Genomic DNA, 20,980 nt, shown 5'->3' with positions numbered 1-20,980 from the left:
CCTAGGCTTTGGGCTTGAGTGGGCTAATAGGCTTGTCAAACTAAATGGATTAGGTTCAGCCGTACAATGGCCTGGCCTGGCCTGGGCTGACTGAGCCGATGAGGTGATCTCAACCTGGCTGGGCTGATATGAAATATCTAAAAATGCTCAACCAGTATAAGTGAGTCTTGGCTCTGCCTAGCTGCTATACTTGCAGAATGCAAGAACGTTCGACCCTAAAGGGGACTGCTACTGAACACAGAACCAGATGAAAGAAAGACCCTTGTAGTGCGATGGATGCGCGAAAGCGTGAGAAGGAAAAGCGAAGTGAGCACGAAGCACGAGAGAGCGCACTAAGGTAAGTGCGAGTGTGGGAACGTGAGCGCTAAGGCGCGCGTTGTGCGGAAAATACCGGATAAGGAAACGGATAAGGAAGCGGATGTGCAAAGCGAGTGCAAATGCAGAGTGAGTGTTATAATGAGTGCAGATAAAGGTCTAGTATAGGCGGATAACGATAACCATTGGAAACACAAAGTGTGCCCAAGTGGTGACTACTACTTTAGAGTAAAACCCAATAGCAAGGGAAGTACAGCAAAGGAGAGTAATAATGATGGAGTAGTAAGTCAGCAAACTTTATACTATGGAAATCGCATCGGAAGCGGAAGGGATAGGAGCAATAAGCGCTATGAATACGTAATGACATGTAATAGCGCTGCAATGCTTGTTACAAACCACGAGGCAAGGCATATGACGTACCAATGAGGTGGGTGGACATAGAGGGACATTCCTGGATGATAGGTGATGCAGGGTGCTTAAGCACAAGAAAGCGCGCAAAGCGCGTGTGCGGGAATGTGTCACGCCTATGGCGCATTTCGCAGGAAAGCTGCGCATTACATGTAAAACGACTAGGGACATGATAGAAGTCGAATATAGCTGATGGTGCGAGTCGTGCATTGAAGGCCAATTGTCATGAGTTGTGAAAAGGTGCAAAATGTGCCCATATGTGCCTGCAGAAACGCGAGTCTCTACAGCACATTCACTCATTCATTGGTAACTATAGCTAAGCTGGGTTCATCCTTATTAAAACTGCATGAGCAACAGACTGGAAAATAGGCAGTGGTTCACTTGGTAGTAGAGCTCGGACATCATTGTTTCATAAGTGCGGAAATAGTCTACTTGCCACTGAGAGTTGCCATCCAGTGAAATATCTTTGGTTGGTGCGTGCCAACTCTGAGTTGGACCCCCTCCAGCTTGATTAAACATTAACTCCTGCAATCTGCACTGATGGCCACCAAATAGTGAATAGAACAACCGAGCCGAGGGCTGGCTTTTAAGAACATTGATTTCTGTGGATTTATCTCCACCTTCCCACTGACTCCAGGACCATCATCTCCTACATTCACCTCATCTACTTGACAATGCAAGGTCATCGTGGGCCAAAGCCATGGGCTACTGCAGAACAAGAAAAATTCCTGTTAAGTCTACTCAGCGAATATATCATTTGTCAAAAGGCAAAAGTATACATGGTATTCTTTCTCGACATGTGGGTGGCATTTGAGGCGCAATGGCCAGAGCACCAACACGCTATAATGGGTGTCCCTTTGGAGGGCAACCTCACAGAGGTCCAGACAAAAATACTAACTAAGGCTAAGAGTAGTCGTAAAACAGTAAGTATTCAATGCGTAAAATTTGGTTATACCATACTAACCTGCGAGACCTTATAGCAGATCAAAGTGTGGTATAGATGGCAGACTAATGTCGCATGTCTTGCATGAGTAGCAGGCTTAAAAGGGGCGCTTGACCTCAGCGAAACTCTGAATGGAGGAGATGAGGTATCAGGACAAGCTCCACAAGAAGTGGAAGTATACTCACAGATTCTCTACAATGAGCGCATGAAGGAGGAAGCAGATGCGGCAATCAAGGCCAAGGGTATCACAACACATGGCCAAAAGCTTGCAAAATGGAAGGACCTCACTTGCACTAAATATGCAGCTGAAGATGATAGCATCAAGGCTGAGGTCCAAGAAAGGCACCAAGAAAGCCCTTGTGAACCGGAAAAAAAACATGTGAACTAGCTAAAGCTGGTTTCATTCCGGAAGTTGAACAAGAGGAGCAGATTAAGTATGTCCTACTTCATATAAAATAACTTGTTTTTACCTATATATGCAGAGCCTTCAGTGAACTTGGGGCGCATCTTGATTGCATCTTCCGCCACTTGTCCCATAAGACGGGTGGACTTAAGTTCACATGTATCGCGTGGGGACGAAACCCAGCCACAGGAGGCATTGTAGTTCTTGAGTAAGTATTGAATTTCCCACATGCCTGAAACTATTAACTCACTGGATAATGCAGCTACCATCTCAGAGAGACGGAGATGGGGGACGAGTTTTCGGCTGAATATACTGGGTTCAGCGAAGTCCAAACAGCCTATGCAAGCTTCGTCGAATTGGCACTATGTAAGCATCTATCAATTATTACTTGATGGCAATGTCATTTACCTTGTTCAATCAACCCATGACAATAAGATGGTGGCTTCAGCACTGGATGCAGGTACCATTGCAGATGAGTTGGCCAACGAGTTGGACAATCTTTTTTGGGAGGGTAGCAAAGAAGAAGAGGAAAAGGCTGCTGAGGAGGAGGGAAATGTTAGGGAGAATGAAGAGCTTGGGGTTATGAATGATATTGGGCTGGGGCTGAACAGCCTTTATGAGTTTGACCAAGTCATGGTAAGTAATGCATTAATCATCTGTTGAATTCTCACCACTAATGCATCACATGTTCTAACAATACTGTAATGCATTTCCGGTAATGCATTACCTTCAAACTCGTGTATGATGACCAAAGGTCTATGGTCGACTCATCACCAGCACCTGTAACCGCTTGGACCACTACTGTAGCAACAACCATCACTGATAATAATAATGTCCCCCCCACTTTCAACCAATTCAACATACCCAGCTTGGATATGTCTGCTATCAACAATTTTATCGCAAGCCTACCACCAGTGCCATCCTATGACCCGTTCACATCTGGTCTCGATGATCTCAACTTTAGCTTCATGGATGACTCCTCCGACTCATTTGATTATCAATATTCCCTGCCCATTGCTCATGGACCAACAGATCATATTTTACCTGCATTCTCGGGTTATACAGCCATGTCTAGTAACACACCACTCTCTCGTTCCAATCATCTACCACCTGCTACACCGCTCTTTCATTCCAATCATCTACCACCTGCTACAACCCCAATCAAGCACCTCCAGCATGAATGTGACAGATTCCAACACATTTGACCCTCTTGCTGGTCTAGAAGAGGAAGGTCTGCATCAAACAACATGCCGCCATGTTCCATCCACACATGAGCATGTTCTCAATGCAATTGGGTCATCAAGTGCACGTGTGCACCCACCTGTCTCTGTTGATAAAGAGAACAACAAGTGATGGAAGGGTAATACTGTTGGCGCAGGCCTGCAGTCCAGAAAGTAAGACCACTGTTTCTATATACTCCCCTTGTTACTTACTGGACTTTTACAACAGGAAACAGAAACACACTTGAATATTTGCTTTCGATCGCTGGTGCTCGAGATGTGAGGCTAGTGCGCGAGTCTGATGGGGAATGTGTTTCAAATCAAGTAAATTAGATTTAGTCAGTATGATTTCGAAGGACTTAAAATGATGAAATGGTTTGGGACATTTTGCTCTTGGTGGCTTCAGAGTAGAAACACGCTGGATTCAATGACCTCTACATAGTGTTGAAACATGGTACAACGGACGTAACGAGCACATTCAAAATGAGAACGAGCAAAAGTATCAATGTCCCACTGACACAAATGTTGATATATGCTCCATAAAATATCATTGAGTCCACACAACAATCTAAGTAACACTTCAAAGATCCACGAGAGGATGAAAATTCCAAAGGCAAGAGGTAAGTACTAGTCCACAGGTTGAATGGAGAGAGACGCAACAAAGTACAAAGACATTCAAGTCTGCAATCAGATGCCAGGCAAAGGAATGATCTAGAAACTTGTTACTCATAGAAAGCTGTGCAAGAAAGGAAATATTTCCTCGGCCTGATGTAGCTGCCTGCTCACTGGTCATCCCTGTTGCAAAGCAGCTATTCGCAGAGTGCCAGTTAAATAGGATCAATGACATGCACTAACACAGAAACGACTGGGTGAACTCGCCTTCCAGGTGTCTGACCAACTCGATTGTCTGCAAGGCCAGGATGTCTTGGCCACTGGCAGGTACAATGATGATCTTTGAGCAGCCTCCACTCAAAATCTTGACTATGAGAGTTTTTTTTCGCCTCCTTCTGTGCATGACTGGAACAAGGGTGAATAAAATGGCTGTTTTGTCAGAGCTTTAGTCACGTACTCTTCCCTTTGCTTCACAATTTACAATTCTAATTCAAGTTTTCTTGATTAGCTTGTCAGGCGCATTCTATAGTCATCGAAGTCCTTGAATTTGACCAAGTAGAATACCACACTTCAACTTCTGTATCACAGTTCAATTACTAGTAGGGCCTTGGCAGGATGAGCAGCAAGTGTGGAGGGCCTTGAGTTGAAGGGCAGGTATATTATGGGAGGGTAGTTAGCACCTAGTAATATGAGTGGGTAGGGCACAGGCATGAATGAACCTGTTGAAGGACCCAATGCTATCAAGCTATATAGGAAGCAGGTATAGCGCTGGCTGCATACACGCGTCGTGATCAGGTACAGAATCTGAGATATAATGCATTAGGTACTGAGAAAAGTGTGCGAGAAAATGCATTACATTGTCTGTCATTGTGAATACATTACACCTGTCTGCTAACTATCCTGTGTTATTGCATTAATATGACATGGTACATCAGCAAAACCCTAACCCTATGTGCAGCGTTGTGCAGCGCTGCACAGCAATCACAGTGTCACAGCGAGGTCCCCCCATGTACAGCGCTGCACAGTACTGCACACTACACAATTTCTCAATAAATCATAATTGTTAGCATACCATCTTGTTATATATATGTTTGTGACTACATTACACTCATTTTTACATAGAATAAGTACCTGTGTGATGTTGCAGAGCCTTTACAAAAAACTCTGTGTGACCTGTGATGCACTGTGTGGCTGTGGCACTGTAGCCAAATCAGGGTTTTGCTGATGTAGCCTGTAAAATAAGCTTGAAATGCACCAATGGAAATAGGCAGACATGGGCAGGACATGGGAGGATTCGGTACCAACAGGATGGAACGGTCGGCCGAGGTGCGCGATGACCAAAACGACAAGTAAGGGACAGTACAGACAACCCTGGGTTCCTGCAAGCAGCCAAGGCAACAGGTCCGTATCGGCCGAGTTGGATATAGTCCGGTGTGACATGGAAGAGTCGAGTGAGTCGAGGCTTTGCAAGGGAGTGATGTATGGATGTGATGTGGACTTCTAGGATGCTTGACCTCTATAGCAAAAAGGGGTTCCACGAGGCTAGCCCGAGTTTGAACACCACATGTGACATTGCCGTCGAGGATGATTTGCATTTCTTGATGATTTGTACCATGGACAATAAAATGCGGATAATTGCTGAATGGCAGGAGAAGATGTCAGCCGCTTACCAAAAATGGGGCGCGTGTGCAGTATGTGCTTATAATGTCCGTGCGTTGCTGTTGCTGTTTCTAAATTTCCTCTTAGTAGTCTCTGCAGAACGAATGTCTGCCAGAGCATATTCTGTCACGCTCTTATGATTTCGAATTATATGATCACGCCATTCTGTACCCTAAAGGCATGACAAAATGTTGGTGGCGCCCCTTTTGCTCTGGAAGCTAATTCAGTGGGCGGAAATCCATCAGCTGGACTGTAAATAGTGACAAGTCACACGACCACATTTTGGTTTACAAGCACATGCCGAATGCAACACCGAATACACTGTGGCACTTCAAGTGCACGGATTCTTGGACCGATATTGTATCGCTGGTGTATCGCGCACTCGATAGTGTATTGCGCAATTTATTAAAGTTCGCTTTGGAGCGTCATATTTCTGATGGTAGGAGTCGACCGTAAATCAATGATGAGGTACATGCCATGTAAAGAAGGAAATGATGAAAATGAAAACTTTGGAGAGATTGATTTCTTCCAAAACAGATGAATACACACAGCTACAATACCTCTTGTATTCTCCGCCACGTTGTTGTACTAGCAGGAATGCGCTGAACGGCTGTCCAAGGCGAATAATCAATCGCATTGCACGCTCGTCCAATTCTGAATCCAACGGGCCTCGTTCTCCGGGCGACCCAGGGAGAACAAAATCATCCACGCTCTCTGTATCGTCTGCATAGTCAGGCAGCTCGAGGAGACGACAATCCCAGGGACGGACGAGTAAGAATGACTGTCGAGTGGGTCTTCCTTGTGAGAACTGAAGCAACCTGTTCTCCGTGGTAATCTTCAGGTCATGAAGCCCGTCTGCCTTGACTTCATACGTGAAGTGGGTCTCCTTGTATTCAATTGGTCTCCGTCTGACTTCTGTGACAGGGAATGCGATGCATGGCAAATGCAGCCGGCGGTGAGCAAAACGTGGAGCGCTCAGGTGGTCAAGTGAGCTGTACAATTTCAAAGCTAACTCAATAATCACAGTGTCTTGTAGCGACGAGACCGATCTCTGCATCTCATCTTCAGATATAGATAGCAACATGTACGGTGGGGCTTCATATGAAGTGATGTCAGCAGGCAGGCAGCTGTTGAATTCCGATGATGCTCCGACCCAGTCCAGGGCAGTAATGTCCCCAGACTCAGCGACGATCTCCTGCAAGAGTCGCCCCAGCGCCTTTTGCTTCTTCTCGCCATACATGATAGGGAGCTGAACACCAAAGATGCCAAATAATGAGTACGCGATATCTTCCTCCACTGTGGTGACACGCGGCGACGCCCATTGCAGTTTCTCGCGGGCGTTTATCATTCCAGGATGGAAGGCGACAAGGGTTTGTACACTATCCCCATCGCGTCCTCCAACTCCTGCATGATCGCAACAGACTGTTTGTGGTTGGGAGAGTGGTCGTCGAGATACGGGGTCCAGTCACTTTGGTAGAAGCGGATGACTTTTGGGGCGAGGAATTCCTGTACGGTCCATCCTCGCGTGTTCCATGCGCTCCTTGCCAGTGCGCCCGGCTTCAACGAAGGCGGAACATCCGACAGGTAGACCATCGTGAGCGCCGAGGTGCGATACCAGACGAACATGGAATTGAGTGATTTTTGGAGTTCAACGTTGTTAGCCTGGTCGATGCAACATGAATCAATCCACCCCCAGTGATACCCCGCAGCGTGAGCAGTTTTGCAGAAAGACTGCAACTTCATGATGCCGCCAACTGCTTTCAACTCATTAACGACCTTGTCCTGGATGTCGTGCAGCAGTGGCTCCTTTCCTTCCCACCGATGCGATAGCATGACACAACGGAAGTACGTTGCCACGACATCTTTGGTGTGCTCCATTCGGAGATCTACATGCACCAATGATGATGATAAAAGTTCCTTATACTCTGTGCTTGTCTTGAAGGCATCGATCTGTACCTCTCGATCGCATAAGCACCCAGTAATGGTATTGAGCAGACGATGCGGGGCATCATCAAGTTGAGCCTTGATAGTCTCTTGAATAGCTCCTTCTGCTTCGGATAGATTGACGTATTGTTGGCGCAGCTCTGGAGAAAGAGTCAAGTATGTTTAAGGATGTGGTTATTTGGGGACGTACTTTGTGTTTGCGTGTCAGGAGCATTCTCCAATTTGGAGAGCATAATTTTGAACGCCTCAATGGCTTCGTCATATCAATGTGCGGCATGAAGTACCATGTGCTTCAACTGATATCCAAAGTAAGATGAGGGGTTGAGTTCGATGACCTGCGCACCATCAAAATGAGCGTCAAATACAAAATGGTAGTTGTCATCACACCTTTTCTGTGTCAAGGAGTGCATCGTCCCATAGCATTTGTCCCGACCTTGCTTTACTGCGGTTTGCAAAGATGGTATTGGTTGCAGAATCGAGATGGATCGCCGCAGAGTAAAGCTCGACAGCCATATCATAATTACCCGCAGCGAGGGCATCATCCCCGCCCGCAGCATAGAGCGCGCTGCAACCTCGCTTGAAAGCTAAGTGAGATGGGGTTGAGAATTATACCCGGTTGACATCACGAAGATTTGCCAGTGGACCAATCAAGGCAGTGAGCTTTCGTAGCCTCATCAGCCGTATCCATCACATATTGGTATGCTTTGATGGCTTTTGGAAGTCTACCTGCCCGAAGGAGCGCATGGCACCAATTCTGGTGTGCAGTTCGCCACAAGGACTGGAGGTCCCACCCGAATAACTAGAAAAGCACAGTCGGGCATGAAAAAATTATTTTCAGTTGCATTGCAATCAACCTACCACTACGAAGATATCATATTTAGAATGGATAGCCAACATAGACGAGAAACCGATAGTGTTGACAGCAGCAGTGAAGTGGCCAGTAGCTTCGTTGTAATGTGCATTGTCTAATGCATTCATTCCCAGTTGGATGTGTAGATAAGCCTGAAGTGCGAGGTTCGCAAAATCAGCATCAACGCATGGATCTGGGATTGATTGTGCCAGGAGGACTCACTTCCACAATACCACAGGCAAGAGAATTTGGATCTGGACGAATGGTAGCCAGCTCTTGGACGCGCAGAATTGCCTCGTCATGTTGATTCGCATTGAAAAGGGTGATGGCCTGACAGCTGTCGTGTAAGTAGCGAGTACATGAGACACGATTGTCATACCTTAATCAAGAGTAGAAGACAAGTTTTATTCAAGTCTGCATCCACATACATGAACGCGAGGTCAAATGCTCTCATCACGTCCTGGAACTGTCATTTTCCACAGTGGGCGATGCCCTTGGAGATATAGCCCATCAGGGATGGCTGGATACTGATGCTCTATAGCGCCATATAAGTTAGTCGGTGTTAAAAAAGTCATGGCGTGACAGTGCGGCTCACCTTAAGTGCGTCATCAAGTGCGCAGTCCCAGTCAGCTTTTCTTGACTTGACAAACGAGCGATTCGCATAAGAGTTGTAGTCTCTGCCATCGGCGCCAATATCTTGTGTTGACAGGCTGTCAGCTGTGAGCAAGTCACCACTTATGCATGCATCATGGGCTTCATGTTGATGATGAGGATCTGTATCACACATGATCAGATTACGTGGGGAGAGTGAAGGCTAGAAAAATGCCTCGACATCAGACTTTTGAGCCTTGACATCAAGATCGAGGATCAATATGCAAGAAGACGGGCGACGAATAGGAATTCACATTATCTGCCACTTGTTCCTTCGGGATGTCCTCCCGTAACACATCCTTGAAGAAAATGAGATGAAGAAGGGACAGAAAATGAACAGAAACTTACATCTGATGCCTTGTCCTTGAGATTGTCTTCCAGACAAGGTACTGCCCGCTTTGACATCATTTTATCATATCCTCCACTCAGGATGTGCTTGCCATCCATGGAGAAGGCGACACAATACACTTCATTGGTGTGCTTGAATATGGCGATAGTTCGTCGATCCGAAAGTCGCCAAAGGTGAACCTGGTGGTCATTGGATGCGGATGTGAGAAGGGTGCCAGTGGGATTCAAGGCAATCATGTGGACAATGCCGGTATGGCCCTTCCAGGGTTCACTGACCTGCTTCCAGGTCGATGAATCCCAGATCCGTATGGTGGGATCACATTTATCACCAGCTGAGACAAGCTGTTTGCCATCGGGCATCCACACGAGTGAAGTATTGAATGGAGATTGATTGGGAATGTACGCATAGTGACCGTTGAACTCTATGATGCATTCCAATTTCCTTCTTGCCTGGATTCCATATTTGGATACAAACCATTGTTGCGATGGCAAGATGTTCACCGGACGGCGAATACCGAAGACAGACCACGTTACCAATATGACCGATTGGATTTCCTTGCAACTGCCATGTTTTTGTATTGCAGAGCACCGTTGTGTTGTCCCATGAGCCACTCGCGAGCAATGTGCTGTCTGGGAAAAATCAAGCGACGATATCTGTTTGGAATGGACTTTGATGGGTTTTGTGAGAGATTCGCAGTCTCTGTTCCAGGCGATGAGCTCTCCGTCCAAATCACCACTTGCTATGAATTGCCCATCTCTTGATACTGCAACTCTTCCTACGCCGAAGCGATGCCCCTCCATTATCCTCAATACAACACCGTCTTCTAAGTCCCACAAACGAAGTGTCTTATCGTACGAGGCCGTCACCATACGGCGTCTATTGGGGAAGACTGCGGCTGCCCAGACACAATCTTCATGACCTTCAAATGTTTGACTAGCTGTGGCGATTCGAACGGCGGTCTGATCTGCTTCCATCATTCTGCTCGAGGTGGATGGTGTACAAGTTCTAGAATAGAACTCAGCAGAACAACGCTGAGGCGAACAAGATGAGCATGCATAGACTATGTATCATGATCATGCGTTATGTAACGATCAGTGGCTTGTGATACAGACGCGCAGAACTGTATAGTACCATGACATATTAATAAGGTGACGACGGTGCAGTATATAGCAAGATGATATAACGAGAGAAGCGAGAGATAAGAGTACACTAACAGATGGTGTCGACCACAACCTGCTGGAGAGCTTGTGAGTGTCTTGATCTAATGAAGCGTCATTCTGTCGAAGATCAAGTCCAAATATGCTACAGAGTACGGAAACCCTTTGTTTCCGAGCCACTGCTTCCTCTGTTCAAACTTGGGTCAAACTATCATAGTTTTTTAGATCTTACTAAGTCCACTCGCTGTCGAACAAATCTGCAGCGTAGTACAACTTCTTAAAATGACCCAACAGTGAATTTTCTAAGTCAGCCTGCAGATTCCTCCTAGGTGACAAAGTCCAGTATCGGCAAGTTACTATCCTTCTCGCTCAGCGTTCAATTGTCCTCCTGCACAAGGCAGCAATGTAATATCCGTTCATTGAAAGTTTTGCGCACAATAGTCGATATTCCATTCATATTCGTTATCCAAGCTGCGTTCGCGGTTATTCTATACTTCCTGGTCGACTTTCAGAGAACGGCATCTCAGTTCTCATGAGTCCTGCCTTTGGTGCAGCTGTTGCGTCTTACTGAGTACAGATACAGGATCTTCTTCCTTTTCATCTAGTACCACTATGAAGATATCTTTAGAATGGTCGCCGCGTGCTATAAGGCCGAATCCGCACATCCTCAAGGCCTCACGGCTAGTGTTCCGTGGAAATCCATTTAGTTATCCACGTGGATAACTCGGTGGATAACCCAAGGCCAAAATTCATAGGTGGATAACGTGGATAACTCAGAAAATCGTGTGGGTGTATGGGGTTGTATCAAATATACATTAAATACACTTGAAAAGCTTGAATATCGGGTCTACAAGCTTGTTTCTGCTCGACTTCGAGCCTCGAACTAATAGGATTCGAGGTTACTTATTTTGGCGGGACTTCACTCTCAAGTATTTTCCGCGGCTGGCCGGGCCGGAACATCACGCCTAGACTCGCAGCGAGAAATTTAAAGCAGCGTAGGAATATGTCACTACTATCACTACACTACTGGTACTGGCAAAATCGGCTTATACGATATAACATACCTCTCATATTGTCTCATTTGACGATGCCGATTCTTTGTTTCTTTCGAACGATTTTGTTTGTTAATCCACAAGTCTTTCACTGAGAGGCAGTGTCATCCCGAGCAAGTCGTGTGCTCGGCGGCCTGATTCGGAGGCTGTACTGATACAAGTGTGGCAATAGAGAATAGTCTTGGAAAAAATATTTTGGAACCGTGTCTTCAAATGGCACTGCTTTACAGATCTACATAACAGCGTTCGAACATGTGTACGCTTTCATTGATACTATTCCACCAAATTCACTATTCACTGACATCAATCTCTTGAATATGAGCCGAATCTCAGATGATCCTACTTGGTGGCCACTGATCAATTATGCATTTTCTCAGAGTTATTATGTAGGTTCGTTGAAAGCAATTTGGTTCATGTTAGCGACGCTCTCACTCAATCAGTGGTGATTTCGTAGTTGCATCCTCTGTTGTGGTGGTATATGACTGGGGTGAGCAAGATAATATATACACGAGGGAACTACTGATGTACTTATCGTATCTTCCAGCGCTAATATCTGCACAAGAAGTAGGTCGATACCATTACCGGAGCATCCATCTCGCTAAGAACGGTTTTATAGTTCGAATTGATCTGGGTGAGCAGCATCCCATATCAGCACGGATAATAATGTAAGAATTTCGGGGCAGTCTCAACGTTGGTCCCTCATCACAGTACTATATCTTAGTGTACGCACCCTTGGCAATCACCGTTGAAGAGCTGTGTTGACTTAAAATGTTCTAGGTGCGCTGCCTGGGAATAATATTCTGTGGGTATGTTTTCAAGGCTAACTTGAGTAAGTTGGCACTATGCTAACAAGCCATCTCTCATGAGCAGCACCAGCATCCTGTGTATGTTCTCGCATAAACTGTGTTCGTTGTTCCTGACTGGCGAAATGCAGGGAGTCTCTCGTCAGTTTCGATGACAGATACGGTGGGTCTTCCGCATCGAGCCTTACCATTCCGTCCAACTAAATATACTTCTGCCGTATAGGGGTGAGTAAGATTATTCTTGTAAAGTGTTGGTTCAACATAATGACTCAAACAGCTGTGAGTTTGTTTGAAGCATCTGCGGGGTTCGTCAGTAACTGTATTTTACAGGCAATATCGTTTCATACATAGTGGACTGGATTCCTATTGTCATATTTGTCATACTAGGCGGTGAGCTCCTCAACTGCAGTAACTCCGACTTGACTAAAATATCATGCAAAGTTGTCATGATCATTCGGTTGCACGCCATGTATCAGGGGTCCAGAAAGATACTTGTCTTTCTTGTTACAATGGCTCCTGGCTCTCACAATCGCGACCGGAGTGCTCCACGCGATAGTAGAGAACTATGTTTATTGGGGTAAGCTTTGATTTTTTGTGACAGATTCAAATGCACACTCATTAGAAGAATCTTAGAGGAGTTTATCCTTTGTGGCACCTATCAGTGTATGAACCACCAGGCAGACATCCCACTTTTGATTGGTTATGATTGGAAGTTCGTCACTGGATTCACATGGGAGGTCATCACATTGTGTCTTGCAGCATGGATTGTCATCAAACATTTCCGTCAACTGCAACGACAATCGACGGGATGGACAGTCAGGGACTGTTTCGCCGTGTTAATAAAGACACACGTGCTCTACTTTGCATCGTGAGCTCGTCATGTGAATGTGATTAACATTTTTCTTGAAGTTCCTTATTTTTAGCTTTGTTGTTGTCTCTTGTTTCGGATTCGGCAGCCTGTCCCCAAATATGTCGGTACGTACAATCTGTAACTGACATCTGGATCTTACCACTCGTCATTATTTCTATAGAATTTCGCTTCTGCGGGAGTTAACGAGTACAATGGTCTGGATCAAATCGCTGTCATCATGGAGTTGTGTGTGCTTGGACCACGCCTCATCCTCAGCGTTCGAGCATATCACGCCCAGCTTCTGGCCGACTCTGACTCGGAAGGAACTGCTTTGACTACAATTGCTTTCCAAGAGCCCGAATGTATACGCGAGTCAACTCACAGTTATGTGTAACAAAGAGGGGTCTTGCAGGTACTACGCACATATAATGTTGAGGGTATAGTGGAACAGCCTGACTGTGCGCGCCAGCGAAGAAGTGTAGAGGCAATGAGACGCCAGACGGACACTTTCAAAGTGTTATACTACCTGATGCTAGGCAGCACTATGCACCAATTACTACGTGCTGGATATAGACCTCCATAGAGAAATAACCTACAAAAGGCAAACGCACTGAGCGAGTACACAGTGGCTAAACTAGCACTCGTGATCGAGAAACGTTCAGGCATGATGAAGGACATGTAGGTCTGGAAGATCTGAGGTCGGTGATGTAGCCCTCCGAGGCAAGTACTACCACCGGGAAGTCTCACCTCCGACACGGTCAGGTTCAAAGACAAAGGAGCTCCCTTGTAGATTCGGACTGTATTCCAATTAGTAATCTAATCAGTATCGATGACCTTTCAGACGAAAGCCAGTAAATGAGGCAGACAGCCGATTCGACACAAATGACCATACCCCCTCTGGTCTCCAGGTTTTTGTTCTTGTTGAGGCCGTGATATTGTAGGATTGCCGCTTTCGCTGAATTGTTTATACATGACGTGTGCATATGACTACACGCGTTCATGTACATGTACGATAATTTTCTGAACCAAACCTGTTCCTAATCGCCCTATGTCGTCCAGAACTGCCTGTCGATTTAACATGACATGTTCCTTGTCCTTCGCTTTATCCCCCTATCAAATATTGGTTGAGATACAGATGGTTCAATGGGTCCGACATACCTTGAGCAATGGCTTACTCGAGAAACCACCTAGTGCACGGAAGGAACGCGGTGATTCCAGACCCGGAAGCCAAATTGCTCCAATGCGATCACCTCCCAAGGGGTCAGCAAAGAATTTTAGTGTATCAGCGAACGTGCTCTGGACCGGAAGAATTGTCAATGGAACATTCCGTTCATACGCGAGACATACCTGCAGATCGGCGAGAAACAGGGGAAGAGGATCAAATCCTGGGCGAGGCGTCGACTCCGTTATGCCCAGATGAGAGTCTCTAGTCCAAACACTCGATTCCGCGTTGACGTTTTGGTAGTACCTTGGTAGAACTGCGGGGTTTAGTTGGATAACGATATCGTAATCGTCAGTGGAATGTAAGAAGAGATTCTGAAGTACAACGTCAGCTATGTCATCACATGCAAGTCTGTCAATCAACCTTGATATCCATTTTTGTCTCCGCATTACGGAGTGCTTTGCTGGCCTCCTTAGCAATTGCGCGAAGACGGCGAACAACAACTGCATCTGGACCATTTGACGTCCACACTTCAGGTGCCGCTGCTGGGGGATCATCCTCATACAACGGAAGACAAAGTGGCTCCTCCCACTTCCAATTTGTTAAGAATTCTAAAACGAGGGAGAAACCACGTTCTTTACTATGAGGTACAGTAGCAGGGCTCTCTGTCGATTTCTGTTTTCCACCGACGAATGGTAGCGCACAAATGATCTCGATGGCCTCCTCTGAGACGTGGGTTTGCAAAAGCCAATGTGCAGCAAGCCAGCGCTTAACAAGGCGGACGGTGCCAGAGTATGCGCTGTACTTGTGGCAAAGATTAGCGATGGCACGATGGTGTCGTGGAGCATGGATGAATCGCCGGGTGTAGAGTTCCTTGGCGACCTTGGCTTCGCGTTGTTCTCGCGCGTTGTATTGTTGATTGCTGGAGTCAACGAACATCTTGCTAGGGTCAATAATTCGGTCAAGCAAAGTCGCCTCTCGATCGTGCCAAATGAACGCAGAGAATGACCAGCCTTCAGCAGTGAATATTTCTAGTGCCGCGCATCCTTGAAATGGATTTGTGCTATCGCCGATAGCAACTGACGCCTTGAGTCCGGGGTTTGAAGTCATAAGTGACTGCGCGATGATTTCAAAGAAAGCGAGTTTGATTTTCTGAATTGCTTTCAAGTCATCCGGCCACTTGGATGACTTCTCGAATTCAAGGATGATGGGGATAGTTGGGAGAAAACGCAGGGACTCCGGTAATTCCGTTGAAGCCGAGGCAGGGATCGGTAGTGGAGCAAATGTTGAGGTATACCGTAGGTATTCAGATATGGGGCTGACGTTCAGTAGTGCCAGTGGTAGCTGCTCGTCCAGTGCTTTCAGGTTCCTGACGATACCATCGAATGCTGTTAATGCAGCCTTATACCCACCCGTAACTCGATGTAAACGACGGACATCGTCTGGTAATCGGAGTATGCTGTCGAATGGCGTCTGCAACGTTCTCACATATTTGGCAGAAATGCCAAAATGGAGTTGCAGTAAATGTTGGACGATGGAAACCGGTATATGAGCACGCTCATCGGACGTCGTAACTTCCCAAACTACACTCTCCGTGATACGACCGTCCTTGAATCGACGAAGCTCAGCACGGCTGCCCCATAGATGCCGAAATTCTTTCGTAATGTTTGCGTCTTGGTCTTCCGCAGAAGGTCCGTGGTCAACAAGACGGAAAGCATGGGTAGGATCATAAACAAGCCCAATGTGGACCGTGGACGTGCTGGGGCTTTCTGCGGAGGATATGGGGCGGCAAGGGGTGACAGGCTGGAGGATGGCTATCGCTTGGGTGCGATTGCCAAGACCTCGGCGCAGGGTGGATGAGATAGAGGCCAGAAGGGCTGCATCAGAAGACCCATGTTCTACAAGAGCCGAAGTAGACTGGTTCCGAGAAGCTTGCGACAAATCCACTCTGAAAACGTTTGAGTGTGGAATCCACAAGAACAAAGAAAACACTTGCCTGATCACCGCATCAAAACGAGAGGAGAGTCTGAACCGATTTTTCAGGAAACAGTCAGCAAACGTGTCAGAAGATGTACTAGGGTTGGTTAATTGCTCCAGGGTCTCCTTAGCATCGTGACTTAGCTTGACGATTGACAGTCAGCGGCATGTATTTACAAATGCTGGCAGCGAAGCTCACCAAGTCAAGTGAGGTGAGAGGAACATCAGACAAAAAGTTAATAGTAGATGTTGCATCCACAAATACAGCTGGGTGGTGAGTAATGTACTCCTCTGGAGGGCACTAGAAAGAAACATCGATGGGCAAGTTCCATGTCCGTGTACAGAGACGTACCCTATGTCCATTAATCGTCTTTGTGAACACTGGAGTCTCGCCGAACTTCTGCTTTGCTAAACTCCCTATCAGTCAATCTCATGAAAGGGGAGAACGAAGAATTCACCAAAAAAATCGAGCGCAGCTTTGAACAACTGATAAGAACTTAATCCCTTTCCCAACGGCTTCCTCAATTTTGCGCTCCCGTTCTTCGTACCAACAAGCTCCTCACCCGAAATCAAATAACGTAGTAGTCCTGCCCAAAACGAGCCTTTTCCCTCGAAGCCTCTCACACACAATTCACCGTCGCCATAACCTCGCTGGTTAGCCCACACTCTTAAAAGGGTGTAAGTGTCATGAAAGGCTGGCAGTGCATTTTTGAGTCCATGAGTAGACTTGAGGGCTTCGTTTGCATATGTGGAAAGAAGGATGGCGTTGTTGTAGATTGGAGTAGGGAAAGGTGGTAGGGACGAGGACGAAGGCGTGCGGACATTCGAATGCGATGGGAAGAGCCTTGACGGCGATAATGGACTCGATGATGAAAGAACAGGGATAACATGAACTTCAGCATGACTTTTGGAAAAATCATGAGATGTACTCCCTTGTAAAGACGTCAGTTATCTTGCTGATATCAAAATGAAGAATTATACCATTCCGTGGCCTAAGAACCAACGTAGTGAGGCGAGGGTCTCCATGCACAGATGAGTAAAAGGTCTCCACATCAAAAGCGGTTGAAATGGATTGAGCTAAAACAGCAAGGTAGTAGGACTTCTTGTGGAAGAAGCGCCCATCAAGGTAATCTTTTTCTTGAAAAAGAGTCTGCGATACGTCCTTCAGTAGTAACGAAGACGACGGAGCAAAGCAGCGCACCTCGGGCATCTCCACAGACAGGTCAACGCCAAACCGACTGCCACTCTGCTTTTTTACAGTGATTCCGTTTCCCCAACTTCCAACAATACAGATTTCCCTTGGAGGCTCGAATGCAACTTTCCATTTGACATCTCGAGACGGGAGAGGAAACGCAAACGGAACTGCGACACCTTGTTTTGCAAGGACTTTTGCAGCTGCCAAAGGATTCAGAGGTTCAATAGAAGGAATAGAGATGCAGTGGGTGTGCAGAGCAAAAAGAAAACGCTCAAGCTGTTGTCGACCAGACTCTTTAGGTCGGACATTGGGGAGGAGTGCATCAATCTGAAAAAAGGTGAGCTTGACGAGTCATCACTAGAATGATCTAGCTAAACCTGAAGCTTGAATGAGCCAGACTGATAAAGATCAGCTGCATCCTTGATATCTCTTAATTCATGGCCAGTAAGAGGTTCTTTGGACATCACATAAGTTCAGACCACATTTACTATGAGGTGAAACATACCCTCTCTGCCGTGGCGATTAGTATCTTCAGATTCGACTTGGCTCATCTCACTGGCATGTATTGGTGATCTTTTGATGATCGTCGCGGTAGAGTCTGAGACCTTGCAAGGCCTGCGGCCGCTGTCAGTATGATCGCAATGAAAAAAGCTAGTTTCACGTGACCATTTAGTAGGGGTTGCAAAACAAGCAAGCTTGCCGCGTGCTCTTGCTCTTTCACTTTCTCTATGGACGGACTACAAGGCCCTCAAATTGAAGCGTTACAACAGCTACAGAGTATCCTTGGTCCACATGACACAGAATTCGTAGTTAGTGTACTTGAAAGTGTCTCATGGGATGTTCAAGTGAGTATTGACTTATAACCTACCGTGCTTCGCGGTTGAACGCGGGTCCGCAGAAAGCCACAGACCTCCTGTTCGACAATGATGCCCCTAAAGTCATGGCGCCAACACAGGCCACTCCAATGGAACAGTTGGAGCTGGATGACATCGAAGACTCGTCATCCACAATTAGACATTCTCACCGTGGTCAGGGTGTACGAACATTCAATTTTCTAGCTGTCTATGGATAATGATACCTCTTGCAGAACCCGCGGTCCAATTGGAGTTTTTTATGGTCTCTAATCACTGTTCCATTGCATCTCGTGTCGGGAGTGCTGCGCTTCGTGTTTAGCGTTCTCCGCATACCAATACCGTCCCTACCATTCATGACTATAAATTCCTATCATTCTCACCGCCCCACCTCTCCGGATTCACGAAGCATCACCCAGAGGTGGGTGCAACAACTCGAGGAAGAAACAGGTGCATGCTCGTCGAAACGTTCCATGGCGAACGCGGTCACGACAGGATTCGAAGCAGGACCATCAACTACGAGACGTCATACATATCCACCTGCGGCTTCGGATGATAATCAGAAGATTCTGCCAGACTTCTTTGATGGCAGTTATGAAGAGGTCCTTGACATTTGCCAGAAAGAAGGGCGTATAGCATGTGTTGTCCTCGTGAGCGCTGAACACGACGATGATGCAGATTTTAAGAGGTACGTAATCGTTCACCTGTACACGATGTACGATGTGTCATATTGTTCTTTGAGCACAGGTCTACCCTTACCGACGCAGCTTTCGTCAAGATTTTGCTGGATAATGATTTCATTGTCTGGGGCGGGGATATTCGGGACAAAGCTGCATGGGATGGTATGTTGCATTTAATATACCTTTTACAATGATAAAACCTTGTCCAGCCTCGCAAAAATTGCAAGCTACTACATATCCCTTTGTGGCTTTCCTTGCGCTTCAGCCCAGGCGCCATGGTGCTCCTTCTGGTACTGCCCCGGTTGTCACCATCCTATCACGTCACCAGGGTCGTGCAGCCGCAACTGCTCCAGTATTGATCGACCATCTCAATATGCAGCTACTTCCACGTGTAACACCATTTCTTGTACGATTCAAGACAGTGTTACAAGACCGTGACCGTGACCGGCGTATACGTGAGGAGCAGGATCGCGCGTTCAGGGAGACGGCTCGTAGAGATCGTGAGGCCATCGAGATGAGAGTGCGGCAAGAGAAAGAGGAGGAAGAACGTGTACGAAAACAAGCGGAAGACGCAAGAAGAAAGCAGGAAGATTCGGCTAGGCAGAAGCATCAAGCCGAAATACGTATGGAATGGAGGAAGTTCATGCGCAACCGTCTCCTGTTACCCGAGGCACGCGGCTTGAGATTGGCCGTCAAACTGCCCGGCAATGGACGAGTTGTCCGTAGTTTTCCTCCGTCGGCGACCCTTACTGCTCTCTATGCCTTTGCCGACTCGCAGCTTATCCCGTCCACTTCTCGCTCGGAAGATGACCCTTCCCAAGCACCGGAGGGGGCTATCGATGATATCCCACAGCTTGATTCTTATGTCCAGAACAGGACAGCAGGACACGCGTGGTGGGGCTTTACACTCGCTTCAACATACCCCCGGAGGGAATTCAGGTGGAAGGCGAATGCGTCTTTGACAGAGACAGGACTGAGAGATGGAGAACAAATTGTCATGGAATTAATCACTGGACGTGAGTCCGTTAATAGTCAGATCTCTGACGACGAGTACGAGTCAGAAAGTGATTAGAACTCTTGTCATAATGCATTTTGTTGTTATTTATCTTTATGGATGGACATATAGAATAGATACAGAGTGAGGTCCAGGTATTGACTGGAAGACAAGGTGTTGTGATCATTGACTAAGTATTGTGCGCACAAATGATTCGTAGTTCACGTTTCCGTCGCTGAATTAAGTGGTTAGTCGTGTACGACAGCAAATAGACATTGGCTGCTTACGGGCCGATCTGAACACCCTTGAGCAATTCATCGACCTCCTCGTCAGACATCTTCTCGCCGAGTTGCGTCAGCACATATCTCAGCTCTCCAGCCCCAATGAAACCGTTTCCCTCTTTATCAAACACCTGGAATCCTCGGATGAACTCCTCTGCATAACGATCAACGGATTGTTATGCTACAACGAACGATGTAAAACGTACCAGGTGTTCCTGCAGGCTTGAATCCATCTGGTCTATTGAGGATTGTCAAAAATGTCTTGTAGTCAACTGCCCCGACGTAAATTATTACATTACCAACATCAATCAAAGGCATCCAACTGACCTTCTCGTGGTGCATTCGCAATGATCTCGGTCACTTCAGCCTGGGTTGGGTTCTGGCCGAGGGCACGGAGGAGATCGCCCAATGTCTCTCGTGGAACAGCGCCTGTGCCCTTCTTGTCGAAGAGCGCAAAGGCCTCCTTATACTCTGTTAAGCGATCAGTCCGCGATATGCTAGCTAGATAGCGCGGAATAGCGGACCTGCATTGTCACTCTGTAAGAATCGGTTAAAGTTGGCGCGTATAAATGTTTAAACGTGAGACTCACCATGGCTGCTCTGTCGATGCCATCAAACACAAGT

General features: G+C 46.7%; 5 protein-coding genes across 5 annotated transcripts; 3 read left to right on the top strand and 2 right to left on the bottom strand.

Annotated features, from left to right (window-relative positions):
• Positions 1 to 272: 272 nt before the first annotated feature.
• Positions 273 to 916, top strand: DFJ58DRAFT_845960 (uncharacterized protein; the record flags this gene model as incomplete). The annotated part of the gene is made up of 5 exons (XM_041393232.1): positions 273 to 337; positions 363 to 444; positions 484 to 597; positions 690 to 742; positions 787 to 916. The coding sequence occupies 5 exons, from the start codon at positions 273 to 275 to the stop codon at positions 914 to 916; spliced, it is 444 nt and encodes a 147-aa protein (XP_041238282.1).
• A 481-nt stretch (positions 917 to 1,397) lies between these two features.
• DFJ58DRAFT_845959 (uncharacterized protein) lies at positions 1,398 to 3,422 on the top strand (the record flags this gene model as incomplete). The annotated part of the gene is made up of 7 exons (XM_041393231.1): positions 1,398 to 1,646; positions 1,854 to 2,025; positions 2,055 to 2,100; positions 2,149 to 2,277; positions 2,332 to 2,435; positions 2,518 to 2,705; positions 3,135 to 3,422. The coding sequence occupies 7 exons, from the start codon at positions 1,398 to 1,400 to the stop codon at positions 3,420 to 3,422; spliced, it is 1,176 nt and encodes a 391-aa protein (XP_041238281.1).
• Positions 3,423 to 13,866: 10,444 nt separating this feature from the next.
• On the bottom strand, positions 13,867 to 18,192 carry DFJ58DRAFT_813431 (Nrap protein). Its single transcript, XM_041391606.1, has 12 exons — positions 18,056 to 18,192; positions 17,928 to 18,004; positions 17,557 to 17,877; positions 17,337 to 17,505; positions 16,814 to 17,287; positions 16,708 to 16,763; positions 16,555 to 16,656; positions 16,375 to 16,499; positions 14,802 to 16,326; positions 14,564 to 14,752; positions 14,375 to 14,512; positions 13,867 to 14,326 (listed from the first exon to the last, which is right to left on the bottom strand). Exons 1-12 carry the CDS (start codon positions 18,099 to 18,101, stop codon positions 14,204 to 14,206), a joined length of 3,345 nt encoding a protein of 1,114 aa, XP_041238280.1. The 5' UTR covers positions 18,102 to 18,192; the 3' UTR covers positions 13,867 to 14,203.
• An 86-nt stretch (positions 18,193 to 18,278) lies between these two features.
• On the top strand, positions 18,279 to 20,153 carry DFJ58DRAFT_718683 (uncharacterized protein; the record flags this gene model as incomplete). Its single annotated transcript, XM_041384512.1, has 5 exons — positions 18,279 to 18,395; positions 18,449 to 18,586; positions 18,638 to 19,089; positions 19,149 to 19,243; positions 19,291 to 20,153. The coding sequence occupies 5 exons, from the start codon at positions 18,279 to 18,281 to the stop codon at positions 20,151 to 20,153; spliced, it is 1,665 nt and encodes a 554-aa protein (XP_041238279.1).
• Positions 20,154 to 20,258: 105 nt separating this feature from the next.
• DFJ58DRAFT_718682 (uncharacterized protein) lies at positions 20,259 to 20,949 on the bottom strand (the record flags this gene model as incomplete). The annotated part of the gene is made up of 5 exons (XM_041384511.1): positions 20,259 to 20,310; positions 20,363 to 20,510; positions 20,563 to 20,628; positions 20,684 to 20,825; positions 20,947 to 20,949. The coding sequence occupies 5 exons, from the start codon at positions 20,947 to 20,949 to the stop codon at positions 20,259 to 20,261; spliced, it is 411 nt and encodes a 136-aa protein (XP_041238278.1).
• Positions 20,950 to 20,980: the final 31 nt, after the last annotated feature.

Source organism: Suillus subalutaceus (assembly GCF_016647625.1).
Source record: "Suillus subalutaceus strain FC151 chromosome Unknown DFJ58scaffold_154, whole genome shotgun sequence".
NCBI classification, from domain to species: Eukaryota; Fungi; Basidiomycota; class Agaricomycetes; order Boletales; family Suillaceae; genus Suillus; species Suillus subalutaceus.
This window is presented reverse-complemented; position numbering and strand designations above follow the sequence as displayed.

What these genes read in the sequence shown, in the direction of transcription:
- DFJ58DRAFT_813431 (XM_041391606.1), bottom strand. Translation starts at nt 18,101, where the DNA reads ATGAGCCAAGTCGAATCTGAAGATACTAATCGCCACGGCAGAGAGG. An exon ending in TGTCTGTGGAGATGCCCGAG is followed by an intron (nt 17,506 to 17,556) that starts GTGCGCTGCTTT and finishes GACGTATCGCAG; the next exon opens with ACTCTTTTTCAAGAAAAAGA. An exon ending in CTCTCACCTCACTTGACTTG is followed by an intron (nt 16,500 to 16,554) that starts GTGAGCTTCGCT and finishes TCAATCGTCAAG; the next exon opens with CTAAGTCACGATGCTAAGGA.